The sequence below is a fragment of the Callionymus lyra genome, chromosome 13 (genome assembly GCF_982586985.1).
Source record: "Callionymus lyra chromosome 13, fCalLyr1.hap1.1, whole genome shotgun sequence".
Taxonomy (NCBI): Eukaryota; Metazoa; Chordata; class Actinopteri; order Syngnathiformes; family Callionymidae; genus Callionymus; species Callionymus lyra.
In genome coordinates this window covers 5,085,420-5,106,313 of record NC_141830.1, presented here as the reverse complement: position 1 = coordinate 5,106,313, position 20,894 = coordinate 5,085,420, and the positions used below count along the sequence as shown (strand labels likewise).

Genomic DNA, 20,894 nt, shown 5'->3' with positions numbered 1-20,894 from the left:
GAAAAGGAGCTTCTCTACCCGGAAGAACTTGCCAGAGTATTGCGTCTCCAGACCAGGTTGGCTTCCCCTTCGTTCTCGCTCCTCGCCTTGGATCTGAACTTTGATAATCCTGTGGAATACTCCTGATGTTTTCAGCCGTTTTATTTACTCACGTGAGTCCTTTTGTCTTTTGTTTTAGTTGCCGTTGAGACCCCGATCTCCAGTCGTGCCCTGCCTCCGTCCCGAGGGCCTGATTTGTTTTTGTTCTCTTTTTCCTTTACGGACCGTTTTTGGATTATTCAAGACTGTTTTTGAATTGGATTTATTGACGGCTTCCTCTTCTGGGTGTTCTGCCCTCTCAGATCGTGACAAGTATCACCTACTGTAGAGTGTTACTGACAAGTTTTAATGAATGTGGTCTTGTGATTGGAATTTTGGGCATCAGTGTATAGGACAGAATATAAAGGACGTTGTACTTTGGTATTACACTAGTTTTACCGGGGTATTAAGTAAAGTCACATAAGCTCCTCCAGTGTTTTAGCTCACTCTGCTTCCTCCTTCTTATATAATCATTGCTACTAGCAAACACAGAGACATAACACGCTTCATCTTCTGTTCTTTTCTATGAATTAATTCACATTTTTCAGATTCATGTTGTTTTGTCAAAGTCACATTCTGGACATGTGTGTTCGCGTGTGTGAACATTTACAAATAACTGCTTTTTAAATTAAATATGACTTAATAAATATTTATTTGAAATTAATTTTCTTCTTTATTTCACAGTCATCGTGAAATAAAGAAGAAAATGAATTTCACATAAATATTTAAATGATGCACATCAGTATAAACTCAGCAACAGACATTGTTTTTTCAATTCATCCTCATACATTGCTGAGAACTCGTGAGAAGTTTGTCATTTAAAGAAAAATGGCAGCAGTTTGTCCTTCTCAGCACGCCACTGCTCTCGGGTAAATGAGTATGGAAGGACTGATGCATGACGCGTACAGTATATGTGGATTATTTCTTTATTTAAAAATGTCGATAATCATTAACAAGTAGACTCGTAGACTAGTAGCTAAACTGTGCCCTTGAAGCGAGGCAACGTTGCCACTTCCCTTCTGTAATTCATTTTGCATGATTGGAGGAATTTTGTCTCTAATTATTTCATTCACTAGATCATGTGTCAAACTCTGGCCCAGAATTCAAAAAGTTATTATATGTGGCCTGCATGATAGTTTGCTCAAAGTCAATGTAGATTGACCTTTATATCATATCGAGGGCTGAACGTACATTAGTACATTAGTATTGTGATGTGGTGCTGGTGTGTATGTGTGTGTGTGTGTGTGTGTGTATGTGTGTACTCCAAAGTTTTTCACCTTGTAAAATCACACAATAACATTTTCATAAATTACACTTTATTGTTTTGCATCAGTATCAAGTATCAAGAGTGTAAAACAGTGTGAGCTGGAAAAGAAAAGTTGCCACGACTGACACAGTGTCTTTAAAGTTTGTTTAATTTATCATTGACTGATAAATACAAACGTTTACAACATACATATTACATTTTTTATGTTTACTTACAACTGTAAACCCTAACTTGAGGAAACTAAATCAACGTTTTAACTATTTTATTTTGATATATATGCTTCATTTCTTTAAAATAAGAAAGGATGGGATCTGACAATGTGTTTCCTTCTTTAAATGTAAGTTTAAAATATACAACTTTAGGTACAAGGTTTTCTAATGATACGACACTAAAATGTTTATGTTTATGATCTTGTACTTATTCAATTATTAAATTATTCAAGATTCAAAGCATTTATTGTCATATTGTCATGAAATTTTTCCTTTGTACCCCCAACAAAAGTGCACAGTATAAACATATATATATATATATAAGGAAGAATTTCATGGTACGTAGTACCTATGACAATAAACGCTTTGAATCTTGAATAATAATGAATTACAAGATCATAAACATTAACATTTAGTGTCATATCATTAGAAAACTATCTACCTAAAGTTGTATATTTTACACTTAATATAAATATATACATACATATATATATATATAAATAAATATATATACATTTGAAAGAATCAAATCTAAAAACAGAGCCACAAAAGTACAAGTAGTGCATGAGGTAGATGTGGTTTATTTTCAACATAACATGAAACTCATCAGTTTACTTTATAAAAACAATGTTTCCTCACCTGGAAAGAATAGTAAAAGTATTACAATCCATCAAATATACTTTGTTAATCCCCACAGTTTCTTTCTCCTCGCAGTAATAATGAATGACCGGCTGGGATCAGAACTCCTCCCTCCGTCCTCAGACCGCCTCCTGGCCCTCCTCCTGCCGGTCTCTGTGGATCTGTACCCGGTCACCTTCAATAAGAGCCGAGATCAGGCAGGAACCACGAAGACACTGAAAAGGAGCCACAGGAGCTCAGCGAGAACCGGTTCCCACGACAGACGCCAAGGGATTAAGACGCGCTTCTCCGCCGGCGCACACGCGCGCACTGACGCTCACGAGCACAGCGACAGAACCCAAAGTTGATCCACTGAGAAACATTGTTGTGTTTGGTTTCTGAGAGAGAGATTATTTTCCTGAGATATTCTAGTGTCTTTGTCCGGATGGTCCTGATCTGACTGACGGACCCACTGAGAGCCACTCCAGTGGAACTCATGGATTTTCTATAGCAAAACCTTTGCCGCCGTTTTTTAAAAGAAAAGAAAAAAGAAAAATATTCATTTGTTTCATGTCATGAGTGTGTGAAAAACAGCTATTTCTCGCAACATTTCACTCACTCTGACCAAAAAAAAAACAAAAACACACTGGGATTCTCATGCGTGGATTTACAACCATGAACATTGTTGCCACTTTGGTCAAGATTCTTGCGGCAGTTCTTCTTCACGTCTCCTCTGTCACGGTGAGTAGAGAAGTAGAGAGATGGGTTTATAATGTGGGGAAACAGTTATGCAAATAAACTTGAAAAAAAAACAAAAAAAACCTTAAATAATAAAAGTAACACATTTTTGATAAATAATACACTTAAAAATATATATGTTTTGTGTTCAAGTCGATTGTTTTATAAAGCAGGCATAAGATAATTAGACATTTAAATACATTACAATGACAGAAACCAATATTTATTTATTTATTTATTTATTTCAATGAACTGAACCGTTCGTTCCTCCCACACCAGACGTGTAATGTCTCTTCATTGTTTGTTTGTTTTTTGCTCACTTAAAAACTGGCCAATCCATGGTCCTGAAGATCAGACACGCGCTTTCTCACGCAACATCTCAGTTTGTTACACCAGCCGCCGGCCGTGAACGTCTCGGTGATGTCGCTTAAAAAGGTCAAGTTCTCTCTGCTCTCCCAGGACCCACTTCCGGCTGAAGCTTTTGTTTTTATGTATCTCCTGCTTGATATAACATGTTCTTAATTAAGCATTTTCTATTGTTTCTATATTATATTTTATTCAACACAACCTTGACACTGACTTCTGCTCTTTAATGTATCTTCAAGAGACACAAAACAAAATCAAACACTCATTTAGTCACATATGAATAATATTATATAGCTTACACATGATTGTAATTGACCAGGTTCTTTCAATATATCAGTTCATGGTCTATAAATGAATGAATGAGAGAAACCAAAAATAAACAAATGGCTTCTGAGGGACAGTTTAGTTTCATTCATTCGGTCCTAATATACATATAGAATTCAACAAACTATGTCCATAATGTGTCAAAGCAAAACCTTTTAAAAAAACATTTGTATTTAAATCTTATCATAAGTGACATAATTATTTTCGTTATTTATCCATCAATCTGTCTTTTTCTATTTATACAATCTCTATTTAAGCTTATATGCAAATGTAAGTAAGTAAGTAATTTGTATTTATAAAGCGCTTTTCCAGACCAGGGTCACAAAGCGCTTAAACAATCAAAACAATACTCACTAAAATATATACTTTAAAGATCAAGATTAAACTGACAACACAACAGGAGTTCCAGAAAATCAAGGAAAAGCCTGAACAAATTAAAAAAGTTTAAAGATGTTTCCTAAAGGAGTCAATGTTGCTCGAATACTTTTACTGCGTGTCAATTTAAATCCAGCCGACACAAGCTAACCTGCTGGTTTACGAACGAGGTGTGGCCCTCAAATGTGGGGTTGAACTGGATTATTATGAGCTGATCTTCAATTACTCAGTTACTTAATTTGAAGGTTTTCATCCGGGCTTCAGTCATGAGCGCTACACTGTAAAACGTGAACTATTATTCATTCAAAAAAACAGGATTTTAAAGTTTTAAAGGGGAGTTTTATCCCTTTACAAGTGAAGATTGATCCATTTCATAAACGCTAGCAGTAAATCTGTGATTAAATAAAGGCCTATTATAAGAAAAATGAGCAACACTGATATGATCGCAGGAATCGATTCTCTCCAGAAAGAATCATGAGAGATGAGAGTAAAAGGTTTGTTTTACTGCGAAACATGTGACTCATTGGTGTTGAACCGATAATTTGTCGTCTCACAGGCTGCCAGCATCAACAAGGAAGTGGTGGATAAAAGCAAAAATGAGGGTAAGTGCTCCATCTCCATTTTCTTTCTTCCTCTTTCATCTGGTCCGGTGACTCAGTGGGCCACCTGGCTGAGGTGCGGTGGACTTCTTCCATCTGCTCGCCATGTGTCTTTGATAGTCGCTCACAAATGTGAGGGTGGTCGTCCGGCGATGAAAGCAGTGTCTCTCAAGAATAGAAGGTCCGACCGTAGGTCTGGTGTTAAATTATTTACAGCAAGACTGTTCACAACAGACCGTGGCGGGGCCACTGACCCATGCGCTGTCTGTATATATCGGGAAATGACGAGAGTTTTCCTACATTGGACTGGAAACCATGAATCGACATGTTCGAACATGAATAATGTAGGATCATTAGTGGGTTTAAAAAAAATAAAAAATGAAGTACTGTAAATGTTTTTTCAAAGTAGCCTGGAAGTAGCACTTCTTTGGGTCACTTCCAAGTGTCCTCTCACTCTTGAACCTCCTGCTAGAGCGCCTCCTGTTGGCCGTAACCGGTAGAAATCTAGATTAGCCACAGTATGTAAACAAAATGATAGTTCATAAATTAAGGTAATGTACAAATCAAAAGAAAAATGTCAAAAACAAAAATGTGAATACATTTAAATGTGTAAACATTAAAGAAAACCATTTCATTATTTGTTGTGTTCTTCAACTCCAGACTGACGTGGGAATAATAATAATAATAATAATAATCTCTATTTATATACTGACCAACCCCAACAGATTCAGTGCATGGAAACAAAAATTCAGATAGAAGACACACATTTAAACTAAGATACACACATGTTAGACCTTATGAAAGAGACTAATATAATGCTAATGATATGCTTACTATAGTATATTAAGTCAAGAATCTTTTTTTCTGAGGATAAACCATATTTCTCTGACGCGGGAAGCAAACTTTGACACAGACACATCCACAGTTTGGAAGTAAAAATCAAGTATATTTTAAAATGCTTCTATTCCACTGGTAAATTGAGCCGAGACAAGTGTATGGAGGTTAGTTTGGGTGAAGGCTAATAGATGCACCAGAGAACGAACTGTAAGCAGAAGTGACCCCTCATGATTTGAGAGGAAGAGAGTCCCATCTGCTGCCTTCACACACTAAGTGTCAAAGTTCACAGCACCTGTCTGGTGCTGTCAGAGAACATCAAGCCACTTCGGTCGGCTGGCTGTGTTCAAAATGCATCAATAAACCACGCCTCATATTTAAATATGTTGCTATGTGGTTCCTTACATGGTGTTTTTTAATTCGTATTTTTGGTGCATTTTGTAAACGTAGTGACCGCGTCCCGTTGGTGCGTCAGTTCTGACCTGCCGAGCGCACATGGGTCAAGTGTTGGTGGGCTTCCCACGGTGACATGTGATGTCTGGCGCCTCCCCGCCTGAGGTCGGGCAGCTTCAGCCAGCCAGGGGTCAAGAGTTAGCCACGGGTCAGAACTATCCCAGTTTGATGATCTCTGGGTTACGCGCGTCAATGCTTGAGGGAGAATCTCGAGCCGAGCAGAACGTGGGAAAATCGAGATATTTGAAGTTCAAGTATATTTTCGAGTCAAAATATCACATTTCGGTGAACTATGAAAAACTTGTTTTTAGACATTGCGTCTTGAATATCTCAAATCTTCACTTGTTCCATCGGCAACAATGTAACTGATCCATTGGAACTGCATTAACTCTACTCAGGAATATCTCTTTTCAGGAAAAACTATCATTATTTTCACTTTGTATGCTCAGTTATGTACTCTGCATAGAACAAACACAGTTCATCGTGTAACAATATTCATAATGTCGTACTGCACTTAAATACATCATCTATGTATTTTAAAAAAAAAGGTAATAATAACACTTGTTTATATGTAAAGCTACAGCTACGTACTTTTCTCTCTATTTATCTGAAATAATTACCCATTGTCTTTTTTTCTACTATAATTTGACTAAATAACCGCTACTAGCGGTTTTCAAAATACCCGTCTGCTCAAGAAAAATTAAACAACCTGCAATTTTGCAGAATGAAAAAAGCCTCGATTGGTTAGCGGTGAAAAAGCTGCGATCCAAGCAACCGATCCGAGCAGTTTTAATAACTATATTTGCGCTGACATCATGCGTCCGTGATGGTAAAGCAGCCGCTGCTAACAACAGAACGAACAGCAATCACAGAAAATCGCTTCACGAGATTCAGCACCACTAACTTTATTAAACATCTAGTGAAGCATCACGACAACAATTATGAGCGGATCAGAGAAACAAGAAAGACAAGACGAAACAAAACGAAGCAGTTGCTGTTCTGTAGAGACGAGAGAAACTTTCAGTCGACGCATGAAAGTCAACAATAACAAACCTTCTTTTTAGTGTTAATGTTAATTCATCATTGGAATCCACCTCGATCCAATCAATAGAGTTTGTGTTTAAAACTGCTCAATAAAGGCTGGACAGCACAGAGTTCCGTGTGTGACGTCAGCGGATGCTTCGTTCAATTTAAGTTTCCCAAACTTCAGGACGATCCATGATGACACAAAAATACATTTAACAAGTTTAGTTTATTCATAACACCGTCAAACGCTTTACTTACTTACTTTTAAATCGTGCTGATCACAGATCAAATGATGATCCTAGTTTGAGGATCGCGACAGAAAACTCAGCGTTATTCAATAAATCCTGCACGACGCAGTATCTGTCAATACTAATGTGTTTATTGAATGTTTCTTGTATTAAAATTGCGTTTAAAACCGTGATCATGAAGAAAAGTCATCCAGACCTCTGTGCTCTCTTGTCCTTCTATGCAGCTTTTGTGAATCAGATCCAGACTAGTTTATAGATTTTGTTTTCATAATTCGTGTTGTTCTAATATATGATTGCACTGAGTGTTCTTCTTTTATTTACATTTTTCTCAAAACCTTATTTATTTAAAGCAGGGAAGACTCTAAGAACACTTTTATTTGTTTATTCTAAGTTTTATTACCAAAGTGTTATTATTTAGTTCTGGACTCTTTGTGATCACTTAACACTCTTGACACTTGCAGGGTTTGTTTGCACTTTGTTCCACATTTTCACTCTTATTTCACCAACTTGTCAACTTCACAGACCATTAATGTATTTCTCAGGATATAGGGATCAAAGTTTACAAATTCATTTTGTTCTGTTTGTTCTCAAACAGCTGATAAACATCAAACTATTTATTTGAATAAATACCAACTATGTCATTCTATATGTCATTATTGTGGTGAAACCTTTATTAGTATGTAGTGTGAAAAGACGATGTGTGGGTGTGAGGACTAGTACATTTATAAATTGGTTGATATACTTCTAGTTGTAACGACACAAGGGAGAGGAGGATGAAAGACCAGTGGAGGTATCAGTGGATGATAACGTTGCTGCAGAGGAGGATCTATGAACACTGAAATTAAAAGTCGAGTGAGAGAATAAGAGTTACAGTAATAGTATGGGTTACAAAGAACACATTTTTGACAATCTGCAATATTGCATAACACTAAAGTATTTCTACCAATGAACTGCTTAAGAATAAATCTGTTAATACATCCAGTTTAGACAAATAACTTCCTTTTCAAGCATCAGTCAGGTTTGATTTAAATGTTATCTACTGGTAATGACGTCGGCCATTTTCCCACTTCGCTCGCAGTCATCCAGTTTAAGGAAGTCTACCAAAAGAGTCAGTGCAAGCCTCGGGAGGTGCTGGTGGAAATCCTCCAGGAGTATCCCGAGGACACGGAACACATCTACACGCCATCGTGCGTCGCCATCAACCGATGCGGGGGATGCTGCAACGACGAGACGCAGGAGTGTCTGCCGAGTGAAACGCGAAACGTGACGCTGCAGGTACGACACGAGTCACAGCTTCTTGCTTCGTCCCCAAAAATCTGTGGGATTTCAACAAAGACTTTATCCAAATAACCACCCGATTCGCCTTGTGTCATTCCATTGAATGGGCGCCTGTCCTCATATTATCATCCATTCATATGGGCCAGTAGGGACCTATTCTACCTACTAGCATGTAGAATAGGCTGTTATCAGCCATTCATCTGGTTGACCCAATGTTATTAATAAAAAAATATATTGTCTCTAGCGGGTTTCGATCCTGCGTCCCTGGGGGCAAAAAAAAAACCATGGCCGATGCGCTATCCACTGAGCTGCACCCTAACCCTAGGGTCTTTAACTCTAACCCTAACCCTAACCCTTACCCTAATCCTAACCCTTACCCTAACCCTAACCCGGTACTTCCGTATCCTTTCGTGTTTTTCCGTATATTTCCGGTTTGCGTCCAAGAAAGATACGGAATAAATAAAATGTTAGGGTTAGGTTTAGGTTTAGGGTTAGGGTTAGGGTTAGGGTTAAAGACCCTAGGGTTAGGGTCAGTGTTAGGGTTAGGGTTAGGGTTAGGGTTAAAGACCCTAGGGTTAGGGTCAGTGTTAGGGTTAGGGTTAGGGTTAGGGTTAAAGACCCTAGGGTTAGGGTCAGTGTTAGGGTTAGGGTTAGGGTTAGGGTTAAAGACCCTAGGGTTAGGGTCAGTGTTAGGGTTAGGGTTAGGGTTAGGGTTAAAGACCCTAGGGTTAGGGTCAGTGTTAGGGTTAGGGTTTAGCTCAGTGGATAGCAAATCGGTCATGGTTGTCTTTTTTTTTTTTTTTTTTTTGCCCCCAGGGACGCGGGATCGAAACCAGCTCGAGACAATATAGCAGGTAGAATAGGGCCCTACTGGCCCATATGAATGCATGATAATATGAGGATATGAGCCCATTTCAATGGTGTGACACAAGGCGAATCGGGTGAAATAACAGACGTCGCAGCCATGTGTACATTTTTATCAGCGCTCATGCTGCCATTCTAATATTTGTTTAATTCCGAATGGTGTCCTGACTTTATCTAATCTCTGCCGTGACCTTGTCTCTCCTGAAGGTCTCGCGATTACGCCCGATGGTGTCGCAGCACACGGTTCACTTGACTTTCACGGAGCATAAAAAGTGTGAATGCAGGTGAGAGATTTTATTTATTTTGTGGATTTAAACTTGGTCGGAATGACGTGTAAAAGTCTGTGTCCTCCTTTTCCAGGCAAAAGCCAGAACTAAAGCCAGATGTTCCACTGAAGAAAGAATAGTAAGTTCATGTTTTGTTTGGGATTGAAGAATGCTTTGAGTCTGAATGATGAGCAGCTTTTAAGATAACACATAACTCATTAACACATAAAGTGATAATTTACTTCAAATTAAAATATCGCTCATTTTTCGCACTCTCATGTTGACTAAGTGTTGGGAGATATTTCAGAGAAATCTAGTGAATGAATGAATTAATGTCCATATTATTATATATTATTATATATATATAATATTATTATATATCATTATTATTATATTATTATATATTATATATATATATATATATATATTATATTATTATTATATATATATATAATATTAATAATATAATATATATATATATAATATAATAATATAATGTAATATTAGTATATTATTATATACTATATTTTATTTTTTATGTATTATTTTTTATTGTTTATGAAAAATTGCTGGCTATTGGTAAAAACAATTTCCCGAAGGAGACCTCCTTAGGGATCAATAAAGTTTTACCTTACCTTACCTTACCTTACCTTATTATGGTTGTGAACATGGCTCACTTTTCTTCGTCCAAAAATCCAAATACTTCCATACTGTTCGTCTGTAATTTCCATTTTGTATTAAAGCCACGACTTGAGTAATTGTTCCATAAAAAATGGCTTGTTTGTAGCGAAAATTTCCTGTATGTCAATGTAAATGTTGCGCAAGCTCACAATGTAGTGCAGTGAGCTGAGATTTAGGTTAGGTTAGGTTAGGTAGAACTTTATTGATCCCTCAGGAGGTCTCCTTCGGGAAGTTGTTTTTTTCCAATTAGAAACAGCAATACAGCAATGTTTCATAGAAAATAAATAAAAATAAAATAAGAACAAAGAGAAATAAAGAGAAAGAACGACACAATCTAAGACTAAAGATAAAGAATATAGATCAAAGAAAAATAACACAAGGACAAAGGATACAAATTTATGTTAATAGCCTGGGATGTTGTAACAATTTCGGGGCTTCAATGCAGAAGGGAGATTACAGACGAGTGGTATGGATGTATTTGGATGTTTTTGGGGCAACTCTTGAGAAGAAAAGTTTGCTCCATTGGCTGTTGTCATAAGGACGTTTTTGCATGTAACTGAAAAGACACAGATTACTCTGAAAAATTCTCCCAACCCTAGATCGACAAGAGGGTAAGTAGAAATTTTATGCCACAAGTTAACAGAGGACAAGACGTTTCTATTTGTTCAGGCTTTTCCTTGATTTTCTGGAACTCCTTTTGTGTTATCAGTTGTATCTTGACCTTTAAAGTATATACTTTATTGAATATTGTTTTGATTGTTTAAGCGCTTTGTGACCCTGGTCTGGAAAAGCGCTGTATAAATACAAATTACTTACTTACTTACACAAGGAACACAGATTTGACGATTGTCACGAGTGGTGAGTTGAACTGTTGTGGTCCAGGTGCTGCACACTTGGTTTTGCCTTGCAACAATTTAATGGTTTACCTTCATGAAATTAATCCACATTTGCTGCCTCGTGCCGTGGTAAGAACCCCCAGTTATCGGGTGACCCCAGTGTTCTAAATATGGCGCCATTAGAGCTTGGTGGTGTGGCTCTAACAGAAGGAGGGATGGCATCACACGCCAGCTGACTCCAGAGAACTGAGAACTTCACTATGACTACAGTTACGCAAATCTGACCCCCGAACCCTCGGCCACACCTCCAATCTAATTATAGCCGCAGGTGTCATGAACTATTTTTATTTTGAGTGGCGTAAATAGAGGCTGAGGAGAGACGCCAGAGGTGCTTGTGGCAGGAACTCACTGCGTTTGATGCAGGTTCGGCGTCTTTAAGTGGATAAGAGCCTCAGCAGCTTGAAAACCCCCTGGATCGGTGGGATCATGTTCTCTTAATGTGTTTGTCAGGGGCTTCGTTGAGCCGAGTCCAGCCCTGCTGGAAGCCCTTCACTGCACGTAGTCGACTCGACTCTGCAACGGAAAAAGTTGCTACTTTGTTTGGTGACGACAAGAAACATCGGATCAGATTCTGCTCATGAGCTTGTGACTGTGAACTGATGATTTTTGCTTTATTAGTATTTTTCTGATGTACTTCTTCAAAAAAAACTTCAACTAGCCTAACTAACCTTTTATTTTTCTCAAATAAATATTAAGATTTTTAAGTCTTACTTACAAGGGGGTTCTAGACACAAAGGCACTTAACTTTTATTTTGAAAACACTTCATCAAAACATACATTTGTTTTGTGGGTTTAAAACAAGGAAAAACACGGCTGAAGTGATTGAAATTAAATGAAGATCAAATATCCGTTGATCAAAAATACCTTCTTTTCCCCGACTTCACTTATTAAAACTCTACCTTGAAATGATCACTGTGTGTACACCAAGTTATGAAATGAATCTTGTGCTGTATCCTTAAAATTAATTAAAAAAAAAAAAGTTTTTTGTTGACGTTTCCGATAAATTGTGCCTGAATTTTGGATACAGTAACTTACAGTAACAGGCCTTTAAAAAAACACAAACAGATAATCACAACTATTTAACGATTGTAAATTGGTTAAATTATGTTTTGTGTTTTTAAAATAAAAACAAATCTGGCTATTTGTTTATTCATACAAGATGACGAATAGAAGTGTATGTTATATATATATATATATATATATATATATATATATGTGTTTAATAAATGAACAATGAATGCATGGATGAGTTAGACTGGAACAAACATCTGTTCACTTTCTTAGCTACTCTTCGTCACACGTCAATCACAACGGTATGACTATGGTGCGTTCAAGAACATACAATATTTTAAAACTAAACTTAAAAAATTCAACACTGTATCACTGTAATGAAAAATTACAAACACGCAGAAAACACATCATTTTTGTCTGTCACCTTATAAAGCAGAAATGCACATTTTTGTTGTGAAGTTTACATTGTGGGTTTAAGTTTTGTATTGATAGTTATTTTCCTTTAAAGGTTGTTGTGTTTTCTACTACAGAGATGTCCAATGTGTTGTTTTTATTTAATAGGTTGTTGGTAGGTAGTAGGAATGTTGAGCATCTCAAAAATTGTCTCCACGATGATTGGTGCACCCCTAGTTTATTTTTGTTTTATTTACTGTTGTTTATTTCTTGTTATCGTTCGCACCTTTGAATTGAATTGAATTGATTGATTGACAGCACCTAACCTCACACTGGACCGTACACTTGGCGAATAGGGTTAGAGGTTTGTTTGGCATAAACTGCCCACCAGGGTTATGGTCTCATAAAAGTTACTTTTTTAGTAACTAATTACTTTGAAAGCAACATAAAGAAACTGAGTTACTTTTGAAAGAAGTAACTTGTGATGTAACAAAGATTCTATTTGAAGTAATTCGCCCAACACTGAAAACTATCCAAACTGTTTTAAACAATATATTGATTATTCTGCAAATAACTATGTTTTTTAGATGCTTCAAAATGCTGGAAGTTATTAATGGATAAATAGCAAATAGAGAGGCTCATGTATTTAACTTCTTCTAAACTATTCAATCTTAAATCTGTGTTTCATGTTTTTCATTTTAGTCATTCAATAGAAAAATTCCCAAACTATTCTAAACTGCCAGGACAAAATACAGCAGTTGAAAAACTTTTTTTTTTCTCTACTGCGATAATTCAATATATTTTTTAAACATATTTTACTGTATGTAAGGCTAGATTATATTATACATTATTATACATTTCATTCCGCGCTGTTCAATATAGTTGGCATGAATGTGTGCGTTCATTTCAAAATGTTTAATCGTCCAGTCTTTTCTATTGTAAGTTAGTTTTAAGTCATTTATCTCAATGGCCTTCTCCACGAATCTTCCATTGATTGCTACAGCAGAGTTTTTAAAAAAGAACGTTTTTGCTCAGGTATCACTTCTGCCTGCAGTTGGACGGTGACACAACAGTGAAGATGTCCTTCTCTGCTATCTCTCATAGTTATCATCTGTGACACTGTCTGCAATGCTCTGCTCTGATAAGTCTCGTGTTTATCGACAACCATGTGTTCCTCAGTCGAGCAGATAGTTTCAAGCTCTGATCACTGAAGCTCAGTCGTACAGCGAGATCAATGTAACCTTCATTTTTACTGATAAAAAATTTGCTTTGGTTTGTTGACTTCCTGCCGCACAAGGTGAAAGCATCGATCAAAAGGTTTGGAGGAGGGAAAACTATTTGTTTCAAGTCAAAGCATTCTATCTCTTTGTGTCCTTGTTGTGTCTGTGGAGAGATCTTATGGTCGGATGCAGCAGATACTGTCCTGGTTATGATGTCTAGTTGGTTAATCAGCTGCACTTGTTTTTTGTTTGACGCTGATGTAGTACAAGCAAAGCAAAAGTTGTCAGTGAAAATGAACAATCATTTACGAGTGTGTTTCTAGCTCCAGTGGCCAGAACATGCTGAGACGAGTTCATAGACATGGTCATTAAAATCCAGATCTGAAAGTGAAAAATATGCCATAGATTCCAACCAAAAGCATAAATAAAATAATGGTAGTGTAACTTTGCGACATTGTTATAAACTTAATAATTTGATTAAAAGTATGTTTACTTATTTGATATTGAATATCGTTATACCTAGTGGAGGACTGCTGTGTTTACATTAAGTTTCCTTTAAAAAAAACTCTATTAAGAATAAAAGCTTATTAAAAAAATCAGCATTTTTTTTTTAATTGATTAATGTTGATCTTCAATACACTAAACATGTAATATGTAGTGTTTCTTGTCATATTAACAATCACTGGCAAACATTTGAGCAGAAATATGAAAACATTAAGCTTATTTTTTCTGCTTAAGCTCAGTCAACGCATGCTTAGTACTTCTTTAAATCACCTGACTGATCCGAAAAGAAGCCTTACATCTAACATCGTTGTGATAACTTAACTTCTGGACGGATGTAGCTTGTTCTAAAAAACTAGAGAATTAATCAGTTTAGTCCCAGGAAACGCTCACGTCATTATCGTAAGACATTGAAAGATATGATATTGAATACAAGTTACTTTGGTCGTACCATCACTGCACTCGTGTGGTGGGATATGTAACAGGTTCGCTGGGCAAAGGTACAGGAAGAACAGTTTGGATGTCAGAAATGTATTGAAAGAATCTCTTGAGGTCTTGTTAGGATTCACTTTAACACATTAAAACATATATATATTGGCGTATATTGGAAACATTTACACAACTCAGAGGAGTTGAACCATATTGTGGTGTCCAGACAGTTTGTTTTTTAACCCTTGTGTTATCTCTGGGTCACAAAAGGGATACTTCAAACACATTTGTCTTCAAGCCTCCAGGTCACCTTGTCCCGGAGATGACTAAACGGTTTAATTATCCACGAAATAAAGCTCAACTTTAGAATAGTTAGTAGGGAATCACCTGATGATCTAAGAGCAGAGACATATTTTTTGGGAGGACGGGAAAGAAAGCACTCTCAGCAGTGTGTCCCCCACATTTGATAAGTGGCTCTTGCAGTCCTAGGAACCAAGAGGTCCCTGTGCAGGACCAGGCCCTGTGGTAGAAGACCCGTGATGAAGACGATGAACCTAGAGAGAGGGTGTGTGTGAGGGAATAGCTCATTTTTTTTATTTTTATAGATGGAGTCTCTTGCTTGGCCCACACTCATAAAACCTGAGATATCAAATGGAGGGACGGGTCCCATGAGTCGGCTGGTATAATTTTAGAAACAGTACGACAGAAAGAAGAACATCTAGTATTCGCTTGAAAAGTCACACTAGCAGAAATTCAGAGTCTGCTGGATCTCACCCTGAAATATATATATACAGTATATATATATATATACAGGGTCGACCAATGAACAGGATGTTGCTATATTTTGCCCATTTCTTTACTTAGGTTAGGTTAGGTAGAACTCTATTGATCCTCAGGAGGTCACCTTTTCCAATTATCCACAGCAAATACAGAGATTTTTCATAAAAAATTATCGAAATAAAATAAGAACAAGAACAAAGAGAAATAAAGAGAAAGAACAAGATGATACAATCTAAGTCTAAAGATAAAGAACATAGATCATAGAAAAATAACAAAGAAAAAGGATACAAAGACTAACATAGAACAGAACATCCAGATACTTTTACTCCACTCCTGCCCCTGAACTCAGAACTTCCATCATCACTCAAGTGTGTCTCGCTCAAGAACTCGGTACATTTGTATGAAATTAAACACGTTTGTCATCGTTAACAATAACTTGACTTAGCTTGGATTGTCAAAGTCCTCTTATGTTGTGTTTGAGACTCAGTGCCACGCTCAGTGGATCAGACCAGCCTCTTGTTCTTAGGGGTCAAAGGGCACAGGGATGCCAAGTTTTTAGGATTAGGCTAATTGCTGAAACATTTAATCCGAGTCACGAATGCTGTTCTGCACAAACGGAGGTCCTACGTCTCCACGTGGGCTTCCGGACACATTAGAAGGCTGTTCCAGGGGCGTCGGTGGGGATGTTGCATGAGTGTCTTTGTTTGCTCGTCCTGTAGGCTCTCTAGCTTAGATCTCTCTCTCCCTTCTGCTTCCCTTGCAGCCACTGTGCACCTTGCTCAGAGAGAAGAAAGCGCTTGTTTGTGCAGGACCCTCTCACCTGTAAATGTTCCTGCAAATTCACACACTTAGACTGCAAGTCGCGGCAACTTCAGTTAAACGAAAGAACTTGCAGGTTTGTTTATCGTTACCAGTTTTTCATGCTTCTGTGCTTTTGCTTTGTCTCGTGTTCAAGGCGCCGGTGAGCGTGTCGTCACGTCTGATTGTCTTTTCAATGTTTTTCTTGCTGCATGACGTGATGCTTTACAATAAGTCAAAGTTGCTTATTTTTGTTACGGCAGTTAAAAACAAACTGACTTAACTTTGTTCAAATGTAATTCATTTCCACGGCCAATCCACTGGTTTTTGAAAAATCTAATGCAATGTTATGTTTAATATAATTTAAAGAAAGATGAATTGCAAATTGTCAATATGGTGCTGAGACCATCAGTCAATTATTGTTAAAAAATATATATATTATTCAAACAAATTACAACAGCAAAAAAATCAAAAGACATGTAAAGATACTTTTTTTTTTTTTTTTCCTTGGCTCTTCATTTTTCAAGCAGAAACCAACAGTACGAAGCTAATGAAGGAAGAAAATCTAGTATATAGTATATATTTACGAATATACAAACTTTTATTACCAGGATGTATAAAGTAATTAAAAAGAAAAATACATATAAAAAGTTTGAACACAATAGTAGAAACAGCTGGGCACATTATAGCCTTTGTTTTATTTACTAATATAAATATAATATAATATATATATATATATATATATATATATATATATATATATATATATATATATATATATATATATATATATATATATATATATATATATATATATATATATATATATATATATATATATATATTTATATATATAATAATATATAACTTGTTCTTATTTTTGTTTTTTTGAATAATCTTCAGTATTGCTGTGTCTAATTGGAAAAACAATTTAGTTTTTAATTATCAATAAAGTTCTACCAAACCTAGCCTAAAGTGAAAACAGTTTTTTGGGGTTGCAACAAAAAAACTGGCGACGTTTTTCATTTAAAAAAACAGCCTTCACACCCTTCACCCCCTTCACACCCTTCACCCCCTTCACCCCCTTCACCCCCTTCACACCCTTCACCCCCTTCACCCCCTTCACCCCCTTCACACCCTTCACCCCCTTCACCCCCTTCACACCCTTCACCCCCTTCACCCCCTTCACCCCCTTCACACCCTTCACCCCCTTCACCCCCTTCACCCCCTTCACACCCTTCACCCCCTTCACCCCCTTCACCCCCTTCACCCCCTTCACACCCTTCACCCCCTTCACACCCTTCACACCCTTCACACCCTTCACACCCTTCACACCCTTCACACCCTTCACAACCTTCACCCCCTTCACCCCCTTCACACCCTTCACACCCTTCACACCCTACACACCCTTCACCCCCTTCACACCCTTCACCCCCTTCACCCCCTTCACACCCTACACACCCTTCACCCCCTTCACACCCTTCACACCCTTCACACCCTTCACACCCTTCACCCCCTTCACACCCTACACACCCTTCACCCCCTTCACACCCTTCACACCCTTCACACTCTTCACACCCTTCACCCCCTTCACACCCTACACACCCTTCACCCCCTTCACACCCTTCACACCCTACACACCCGCCCCAGCTTGGATTTGAAAAGCAGCGTAGCTTCTTGTGATGCTAATAAATCAAGCGACACAAAGGTCCGTCTGGTTGTGTGTGTGTGTGTGTGTGTGTGTGTGTGTGTGTGTGTGTGTGTGTGTGTGTGTGTGTGTGTGTGTGTGTGTGTGTGTAGTTTGAGCTTTGTTGAACATTCTCATGTTCATCAGAAAATCGATAACTTGTCTCTGGGGTCAAATGTTCTCTCTGGGGTCAAATGTTCGTTCCCCTTTTCACCTTCTCCCGTTCTTTTTTTTTTTTTTAAAAAGACCCTGCGTCAGTCGAGCTCTTGACCAGAGAGATCCGTGACGTGATGATTCTTAACCAGATGTTTCTTTGTCCTCCACAGATGTGACAAACCGAGGAGATGAGGCGCAGCAGACGGACTACACTGTTATCAAGCACTTTCAACCCCAGGCTACATTCCCTGCAATGAACGCTAGACGACAACGCCAGAGCAAACGTTCTGGATGCTGATATTAAGTATATATATATATATATTATTTGCTGCTACTATTTAAAAACAAACGAATGCGCCTCCTGGCGCGTGAAGTGGGAAATATTTCAGTGATGGTCTTGGACTGTACGGGGAAAACCTTTTATTTAATGTCACGCTCCACTCGATGCTGGTTTTTCTTAGAACACGAAACCGGTGACGTGCATCAGACCGGCCGCCTGGATGTGCACGAGAAGTGACGTGAAGTCGTGCGTCCGGACGCGAGCGCTTGATATCTTGATGACAATGTGAAGTTGACCGCCGTCCCACACGAGGAGGCCACGTGCGAAGGCAACAGAACCACAAAAGTCCTCAGTCATGAACCCATGAAACCAGATCCATTATGAAACGTCATCACGAGACACAGTTCATGGGATGGATATTCCAAACCAAACTCAAGGTCCCGGGGGCCAAACCCGACCCGACCAAGTAATTTTAAGTGGCCCCGCTAAATGGTTGGTTCAAGATCAAAAGAGATTTCATGTTGGTGTCAACAATTGTACCGAGAATAACAATACAGTCAAATTGATGACTCCAGGTGTCACGCCTGGACTGTGATACAATTGGACCCATTCTTATGCTTATACTCAATACTGTATATTTATATCACAACAATAAAGGCTGGTAGTAACGCGTAAATCTAACCAATCTCTGAGGGCACCACGCAATATTAACCGATCTACTGCGGTCAAGCTATCTGTCATTCAACATTCAAAAGCAGGAACCTTCAAATTAAAAGCATCCTTAATAATCCCGTCATTATTACCCGGTCCTACTATGGACTGTTTGAATAACAAGCCTGGATTTTAATCATTTTTATAAGTTTCATTATTATGTGCCATATCTATAAATAATTTTTAACAACATTTGAATTTAACCTTAAATAGATTCAAAATGGCAAGTTCAAGGGATACGTTGATACTTTACCTGAGTAACGTGTGTAGAATACTACCTCAAAAGTGAAATGGTTATGATGCTATAAATCAATATAACAATGAATCACTGCCTAAGGTCTCATTTGGAGGATTTGGACTTCTATCTCACAAAATATCATAACAAAGAGACTTTTAGGGAAATAAAAAATGAATCTTATTTAACCATCCCAGTCATCAAAACTTGTCATCTTTGACAATTTCCAGACGCTTTATGAGGCATTGAGGCGAAATACGTTTTATTAAGTTTTATTAATCGTACACATTTTCTTTGTATCTCATGTCTCTTAAGTCGTTATTTTCTGAAATTTGTCAGTCCTGTGGACATGATTGTTAAACGATACTTCCTGTTAAAGATACTAAATATACCCGCTACTTAGACTGTTAATACATTTTGTTCATTTGGGATTGAGTTTGGCGTTCTTGTTCTAAAAGTTCTAAAAGCTGCCACATGACTTTTCGACATCTCTTGAAATACTTCTGCCACCGAAGATCTAAATCTTTATTTTGGCTTACTTTCAAAATCCGATCCGGGAGGGCAGACATTTGCCGACGGCACCGTCTAAGTACTGGTGCACCATGTAGAACGATGAATAAAACTAGAAAGTTAAAACTTCAAATGATTGTTGCGAACCATCTTAATGACTGAGGCAGCGCTAATCAATTAGCACGACGCTGCTGCTGGTCTGCCTTCTCACGTGACTTCCTCTGGGTCGGAAAACAGTTTTATTGTTTGTTTGTTTTTTTACGCGGAGTTTTGTCGATTGTATTTAAAGATGTTTTGTTCATTTCACGAGCTGTACTGAGACCAGTTTGACTAAGGGATATCGGCATGGGTGTACACGGAGACGCGTCCAGACAAGCTGATCATAGATCAGTACATCACTGTGTTATTTAACTATTTTATTTGTGAGTGGTCCAAAGAAATAGCCAAGACACCACCACAAAGATTCTGTACACACTTCCCAGATGCCCCCCTTTTGTCTCACAGACGACATTTAATTTATAGTGTATTTTGAATATTTTCTGATATTTATATTCGGTGTTGAAGTTACATTTGATCTGTTCCTGACTCTGTCAATTAGAATTGATTGAACAAAAGGATTGTTTTTATGTGTGTGTGTGTGTGTGTTTGTGTGTGTGTGTGTGTGTGTGTATGTGTAAGACTGAAAAGCATTTCTCTGACATTCCGGCTTCAACGTAAAGCTGTGTTTCTGACCAGCTGCAGGGGGATCCTGGAGGGCCCGTTCACCGATAGAAACTAAAGTAAACAACATGTGTAGAACATCATGGGCCAACAAAGGTGTTTGTTTTTTCTCTTCATTTTTTGGCTGCATCTGGTTTTGCACTCAGTCCAAGGACACGGTGAAGAAGGAAACTTGTGTTTCAGATCTGACCTCTGGTCTGGCTTCAGTGCAAGGGTGGGACTCTTGGTGGTCTGAATATTCAGGGGTTCGAACCAACCCCCCGACCCCCAAACCAGGGCAAGAGCAAAACCTGAAATACTTGAACTTTTATGTGTGACATTTTCCACACATTTTTTCCAGACT

The 20,894-nt window shown here is 37.9% G+C and overlaps 2 protein-coding genes across 2 annotated transcripts in view; one reads left to right on the top strand and one right to left on the bottom strand.

Moving 5' to 3' along the window:
• Positions 1 to 20,894, bottom strand: part of adcy3a (adenylate cyclase 3a) — a 216,899-nt gene that overhangs the window by 186,964 nt on the left and 9,041 nt on the right. The gene's annotated exons all lie outside the window — the stretch shown is intronic.
• Positions 2,388 to 20,631, top strand: vegfaa (vascular endothelial growth factor Aa). The gene is made up of 7 exons (XM_087805772.1): positions 2,388 to 2,913; positions 4,532 to 4,577; positions 8,214 to 8,410; positions 9,485 to 9,561; positions 9,638 to 9,682; positions 16,218 to 16,349; positions 18,266 to 20,631. The coding sequence occupies exons 1-7, from the start codon at positions 2,830 to 2,832 to the stop codon at positions 18,285 to 18,287; spliced, it is 603 nt and encodes a 200-aa protein (XP_087661898.1). The 5' UTR covers positions 2,388 to 2,829; the 3' UTR covers positions 18,288 to 20,631.